The sequence below is a fragment of the Armigeres subalbatus genome, chromosome 1, assembly GCF_024139115.2.
Source record: "Armigeres subalbatus isolate Guangzhou_Male chromosome 1, GZ_Asu_2, whole genome shotgun sequence".
Lineage (NCBI taxonomy): Eukaryota > Metazoa > Arthropoda > Insecta > Diptera > Culicidae > Armigeres > Armigeres subalbatus.
In genome coordinates this window covers 198629140-198636395 of record NC_085139.1, presented here as the reverse complement: position 1 = coordinate 198636395, position 7256 = coordinate 198629140, and the positions used below count along the sequence as shown (strand labels likewise).

At 38.2% G+C, this 7256-nt stretch overlaps 1 protein-coding gene across 1 annotated transcript; it reads left to right on the top strand.

The window, feature by feature from the left end:
* On the top strand, positions 1-1735 carry LOC134209693 (probable cytosolic iron-sulfur protein assembly protein Ciao1). Its single transcript, XM_062685705.1, has 2 exons — positions 1-395; positions 913-1735. Exons 1-2 carry the CDS (start codon positions 122-124, stop codon positions 1650-1652), a joined length of 1014 nt encoding a protein of 337 aa, XP_062541689.1. The 5' UTR covers positions 1-121; the 3' UTR covers positions 1653-1735.
* The last annotated feature ends 5521 nt before the right edge of the window (positions 1736-7256 follow it).

Here is a 7256-nt window from a genome sequence, read left to right as displayed (position 1 = left end):
TGCCAGTCAGTCGTCGTCCCTGTCCGCAAGAATCCATACTCTGTTTTTGTGAATTTGTAAAACTGATAAGACCGATTAAACAGTAGTGAATAAATTTGATTAATTCTATACAGCTTAAAGTATGGGCAAACTGGAACTGCTGCAGTGCCTCACCGGTCACCGGGGGCGAGTTTGGGGTGCCGGCTGGCATCCGAAGGGAAATGTGTTGGCCACTTGCGGTGAAGACAAAACCATCCGAATCTGGGCAGAGGATGCTAGCCAAAGATGGGTGGCCAAAACGGTGCTATCCGACGGTCATACTCGAACTATCCGCGATGTGGCGTGGTCTCCATGCGGGCAATATCTGGCGTCGGCCAGTTTCGATGCCACCGTTGCCATCTGGGACAAAAAATCAGGTATTGGGCATCAATGTTTTCCGCAATCATATGTTCTTCCAAGAGGATCTCGGAGGAATCCAGTATTTAGCCGATCATTCATATATGTCGTTTGGTAAAAATATCGTAATTTTTTGACAAATTTGCTTGGAAGCCTATTATATGCGAATGCTAGTATTGCTTATCATGCTTAAGAGCTGGAAGAATAGAGTCAGAGTCAAACTGCATCCTCTGTTTTTTACATCCAGGCCAATCATTCTTTAAAATCATAGCATATTGTAGGCAAGCCAATTGGTAGGGACCGTACATTTTTTAAAAATACTCCATGAACTGTCGAAACATTATTTAACTGATCCAATCCGTTTGTTTTTATTATTTTATTCATTTTAAAATTCTATTTTGCTCCCATCTCCTCGGGAGAGTCGTGTGCGGTAGGATATGCGGTTAAAAAACAAAACCATCTACTGGCCTAATGAGAAAATAAATAAACTCATGTTACGCGTGTCAAAAACTTGTATCTTAATCAGAATCCTTTTAGGTGAATTCGAGTGTAACGCAACCCTGGAGGGTCACGAAAACGAGGTCAAAAGCGTGGCGTGGTCCAAATCTGGCTCGTTGCTTGCAACATGCAGCAGAGACAAATCCGTTTGGGTTTGGGAGATAGCCCAGGAGGACGAATACGAATGTGCAGCTGTTTTGAACACCCACACGCAGGATGTGAAAAAGGTCGAGTGGCATCCTCACGATGACATCCTCGCTTCGGCCAGTTACGATAACACGATCAAGTTGTACAAGGAGGACATGGCCGATAGCGACTGGAGCAGTTTTGACACGCTTGTGTCGCACGAATCGACCGTTTGGAGTATTTCGTTTGATGGGAGCGGCAGGAGATTGGCGTCGTGTAGTGATGACCAAACGGTAAAGATATGGCAGGAATATAAACCGGGAAACGAATTTGGCGTCAGCTGTCCGGATAACACACCGGTGTGGAAGTGCGTTTGCACACTGTCTGGATATCACAGCCGCAGCGTGTACGATATCAGCTGGTGTAAGCAGAGTGGCCTATTGGCTACGGCCTGTGGAGACGACATGATACGGATATTCAAAGAAGTTGAAGGTTCCTCAGTTAACGAGCCGACGTTCGAACTGGTCGGTTCGAAGCACGCCCATACCCAGGATGTGAATACTGTTGAATGGAATCCGACTGTGGGCGGATTGTTGGTCACCACTAGCGACGACGGGGAGGTGAAGTTATGGAAGTATGAAGCGGAGGAGTAATTTATGGATTAACGAAGTGTGGGGACACATAAGCATAATACATACATGGGGTTATGGTTAATGAACAGATTAAAAACTAAAAATGTGTATGACTCATAGAGAGAAATCCGAATCATAAATACCTTCTAGAATTCACCTTACATTACATCCGCCAGGATCCAATTTTAAAATTATTGCAAAAGTTCGGAAGCAAAATTCGTATAGGTATTGTAATATGATTTTCAGTTCCACACGTGTCACCCAAAAATAATAATGTACTCTTGTACTGTGCGGTTGTTGTTCTCTTTGCTGAAGGAGGTTTTTAATACTACCAAAGCGCCAAACGCAATACAACGGAACGGCGACGGAAACGGCAAATTTAACAGAAAATATATGGACTAACTGTCAAATTTTCCGTTTCCGTCGCCGTTACGTTGTATTGCTATTTTAATTTCCACAGTGCTTCTTAGTGTCATTTGTACCAACTTACCTCTTTACGATCTTTGCTTGAACCCGTGTCTTCGTTTTACGTTGGACCCATTTGCGGAAGTAAAATTCCGACAAGCGGTGATAATCCTGCAAGGACACCGTTTTGGAAACTGAATTTGTTTCATCATTCAAATACCGTGGACCCCCGATAATTTGAACGGTACCTCATTCAAATTAACGGGGTTTATTTTTAATTTGAACTTCTGGTTACTCTATTTGCATCAGAAAAACTGGTTCCTGGCTGCTCTCTTTGCTGGTTTGTTTTGATTCTGCATTCCGTTTCACGATGTTCCATTTTTCTTTTCTTGATTCCACGTGTTAAATGACGTTTGAACCATTTTTAATTTGAACGATGTTCAAACGAACGGGGTTCAAATTAAAAAGTGTTCAGATTAAAAGCGGTCATATTACCGGGGTCCACGGTATTGTATTTTTGTGTTAACTTTGCGTTAGTCGGTATAAGTATGTCTTAAATTACTTAATAATATATGTATATTATATATTTTCATATGATTTGTTATTTTCCTGCCTACCAATAACTACCGATTTATCAAATTATAATCTGGCGACTCTGTAAACTATAGAGGACTATTGTCACTGCGGTTCCCATTGTTACACTAATAAGAATCCACACATTTTTATTGGCAAAAAATTAAAGAAATTTACAAATAAATTTTATGTGTGCGTTAATAACCACCCCTATAAGAGAATCCACATAAAAGTTATTAGTTAATGAGGGTTATATGTGTTTCCACATAGATGCTATGCGAATTCACATAGCCGTTATGTGGGAAATGCTATAGTCAAAATTAATGTGTGCCATACATAATGGATATGATTGGATTTTTGTCAGTGTATCGTCCCCAAACATGTTGGGTACCTATCTGTCAAAACGTACTGATTTTTCCTTTGTTGACATTTAGTGCGCTATCCTCGCCAGCAAAAGATGTTTTGCCAGTGATGACAGCGACAATCTTCCTCTATACATATATAAATAGACGAATGCAAGTAAAAATAAGAAGCAGACACACGACGGTGTTAACTTTGACAGATCACTCATCTCAATTCTCAATAGTTTATTACTATAGTAATCTAGGGATCTTTTATTAAGAGATGACAATCCCAGGGATGCCAGAGAATATTTTCAAATGTCTTCACAGTCGTTTAAATATGTCTTCAAATGTCTTCAATATAAAAATTATGATTATTAGCGAGAAATTTCAAAATCCAATAGGTTTGTAAATTCAATCATGTCCTTGTTGTATAGATGTGGAATAATGTTTATTTTTTTAAACATTCAAATTGATAGAATTCAAGAGAATATTCTATAAAATTTTCACGAGATCGTGTATAACGAGTTTCCCCTGGATTTTATACTGAGTCTGGTTAAAATTCCACCGGATTTTTTAACTGAATTTCCATGTGGAATTCTTCCAAATTTATTTTTAAAGAATACCCTGTAAGGTTTCAAAATTTACCGTGAAATACTTGAAAAACATCCAGACGAAATTTCCCGAAGAATTCCTGTTGGAACACCCAGAGGATTTACTGGAGAAACTTCTGGAGAAATTTCTGAAGGAACTTCCGGAGGAATTGCTGGAGGATTTTCAGAAGGAATTCTTGAAGAAACTTAAGAAGGAATTCCTATAGGAACTTCGGGATGAATTCCGGAGGGATTTTTTGGAGAAATTTCTGAACGATATTCCTGAGGAATTACTGAAGGAATATCCGATGGAATTCCTGAAGAAATTTCTAGAGAAACTTCCGGAGGAATTCTTGGAGGAGTTTCTTGAGATATAGCTGCAGAAACTTCCGAAAGAAACCCTGGAGGAAATACCAGAGAAATTCCGTAGTATACATCTGGAGACATTCTTGGAGAATCTTTCGGCAACACTCTTGGAGAATCTTCCAGACGAATTCCTGGAGAAACTTCCAAAGGAATTTCTGGGGAAACTTCCGGAGGGATCAGTGGAGGAGCTTAAGCGTGAATTTTTGAAAATTCTGGCGGAACTTTCGGAAGAACTTCCGGAGGAATTCCTGAAAGAACTGCTGGAGGAATTCGTGGAGGAACTACCGGAGTAGTTAAGGAGGATCTTCCGAAGGAATTCTTGGATGTTCTTTCACTGGAATTCTCGGACAACCTTACAGCTCTTAGAAGAAATTCCAAAGGTATTCCTGAAGGATTTTTCGGAGAAATTCCTGAAACTTCCGGACAAATTCGTGTAGGAAATTTGGGAGGAATTTCAGAAACAACACTAGAACGATTTTTTGGAGAAATTCATGAAGGAATTCTCAGATAAAATACTGGAAGAATTAACGAAGGTGTGTAATAAGTTTCCTCCGGATTTCTTTCAAGAACATTTTCCTGTAGTAATTTACCATGGAAGATCTGAGAAATATCTATTTAGCACCAAAACAATTTCAATTTCTTGTCGACATTCGTAAGAATTTTCTATGAGAATTAATTGAGGCATATTTCTTGTGGAAATCAAAAGGGATTTTTCTGTGGGAGCTCAGTAAAACTTGTGGAAATTAAGAAGAATTTCCCGTTTAATATTTGGAGTATTTCATTAATTTCTTGGTAACGGAAATTATTATAAATTTCCGCGATAATTTCAACTAAATTTTCAATTTCAATTCTCTTAAATTTAGAAAAGAAATTCGTCATCGGAAATTCTCCTTATAAAATTCACGAAATATTCTTTTAAATTTTCACCGAGAAGTCTTTCAAAAATCCACGGGAAATTCAAAGAGTTTTTCGGCGGATATTTAGAGGAATGTAGATAACGGTATGCATATGCCATTCAGAACGAATTTAGAAAAAAAAAACTGGTTCTAGCTCAAAGGCTGAATAGATTAAATCTAGTCATAGAAGAATTTAGTCTATGTTTGCCGCAAATTAGATAGGTCATTGCGATCCGAAATGATCGAAATACCCTTTTAAAGACGCCGCCAAGAAAAATACAAACGAATGCTTCCATCGGGATTTTTTCACCAACACACAGCTCAAAGTTAAGTGTGTATGAGGTCTTAAATGCGTTGCAGTTATCAACCGGATAGTGTGAATGTATTTTATGTTTGAGATTCTAAACTCGAGACAAAGACTATTATAACTTTTGGTTTTTTTTATATACCTAGTTTACATAGAGGTCGCAGAATTTATAAGCTTATAAGTAAGTAATGAAATTGTATTTTCTATTCGCTGGCTTATTGATTGTCTTCAAGTGTCTTCAAATAAGTAGATAAGTCTTCAAATATTTTGAAAAGTCTTCAAAATGTCTTCACGAAATAAATGTCTTCACAGAGATTCAAATGTCTTCAAATTGAAGACATGTCTTCAAATCTGGCATCTCTGCAATCAACTCATTCTCCGTTCAGCAGTCGCAGAGTACAGTTGAGAAGTTTTTTCAGATGTTTCAAGTGCGCTTACGTAGTAAGAAAAATCTAGTTTAACATCAAGTTGGTGGTTCTAAGGAACAAAGATTGGTTGTGTGCTTGAAATTTTTGTTGTAAAACTTGTGAAGGCATCACGGATCACTAATTGGTAAATATAATTTTCAAGATTCCGTTACAAGTGGCGGCCATCTTGGAGTTGGCTTTTTCGGTTTGAATCACCTAACCACGAGGTGTTACCTCGCTGGATGTCCATTGATGACGATGAGTACAGAAGGTCCTCTAGCCTTCTAGTCGATAATGATAGGGAACTAGATTCAAGAACAGGTTACGAATCGGCTAGTGAGGGAAGTCATCCCCAGCGCAGGAAAATGAGCAGTGGAAGTGAAGATGAGGCAAAGAAGGATAAGAAGCGTAGGAAGAAAGACAAAGAAAAACAAAATGGAGCCAAAGACAGGGCAAAGAGCAAGAAAGAAAAAACAGATGTCAGTGATAAGTACAGGGAACGCGATGGTTTCAAAAACGTTGGAAGAAAAACAATACATACAAAACTTTTTTCATCGAACCTACAGAAGATAGTAAACACATCCACGTAAAGAAAAAGCCAGAACACTCCACAACATCAAGATCACGAACTACACAGAACTCAGTACAGTAGGAAGAAACAGATACAAAATCACATTTCAAGACAAAATTTGAGGAGTTAAACTCCGCTCTTTTAAGACAGATATAAACCTTCAATTCCACGGAGAAACTTTGGAGGACTTCATAGTTATAACCAAATGACCTCATTCGATTCTACCCCGTGCACTCTGCTAATGCATGATGTGCTTTAGATACGAACAAATTGGAATCAAAACAGGAAGCTCTGTGTTGTTGCGCTCATCAAGGAAATTAATGGAAAGGATCATATAGTGCCGTCGAAGGTACACCGAAGCTTGGAATGTGAAGTTTTCGCGGAAACAAGTGTCTACCGCCACCGATGAGTTGTTGGCCGAAAGTGTTCCTGTACATAAATAAAACCAGTTCACAAACGTATTTCTGCTGCTAAAGCTTAAAAAATGTCCCTTGATGTTATATTTTAGTTGGAGCATTAATAAAATTGTAATTTATTATGTTTTCAATTGTTTATTGCATTTTTTATCCCATACTGGGTTTCAAGTTATCAGTACCATATATCATAGTAGTATTCATTACAGACTGCCTTTATCTTACAGAATGTTATAATTGCTTGACTGTTTGCCGTAGATTGCTAACAAGGCCGAAAAGATTGATATTTGACCATTCACTCTTATGCAACTTGCTTAGTACTCTTGGTATTCTCTGGTTGTCGACAAGACAAAAGAGATTTTGGAGACGGGGTCAGATGTGTTTTTACATATTGTTATTTCAATGTTTACTCCACGTTGCATATGGGTTTCACATAACTAATCACTAATCAGATTACGAGTTCTATTACGTGTTGAAGAGCATTCGCAGCAAATTACTCTTTACCATACAATAAATGGCGTATTCTGAATAGGCTATAATGGGCTATAAAGACATTCGTGAAGTGATGCGTACATATATTTTACAATTTTTAGCGGAAGGTTACTATGTAATATAACCACTATTATACTGATTCAAGAAACAATAATTATTAGCCGAATTCTACGGAGCAACTGTCTGTTCTGCCAATCTAGGCTCGATCGAATAAATTTCTTGGACGAACGAACGTTGGAGGTGTATTCGCCCATAACAATT

Excerpts from the sequence above, each read along its gene's own strand:
- LOC134209693 (XM_062685705.1), top strand. The coding sequence starts at position 122 with ATGGGCAAACTGGAACTGCTGCAGTGCCTCACCGGTCACCGGGGGCGA. Across the intron at positions 396-912 it reads CATCTGGGACAAAAAATCAG|GTGAATTCGAGTGTAACGCA; the intron begins GTATTGGGCATC and ends GAATCCTTTTAG.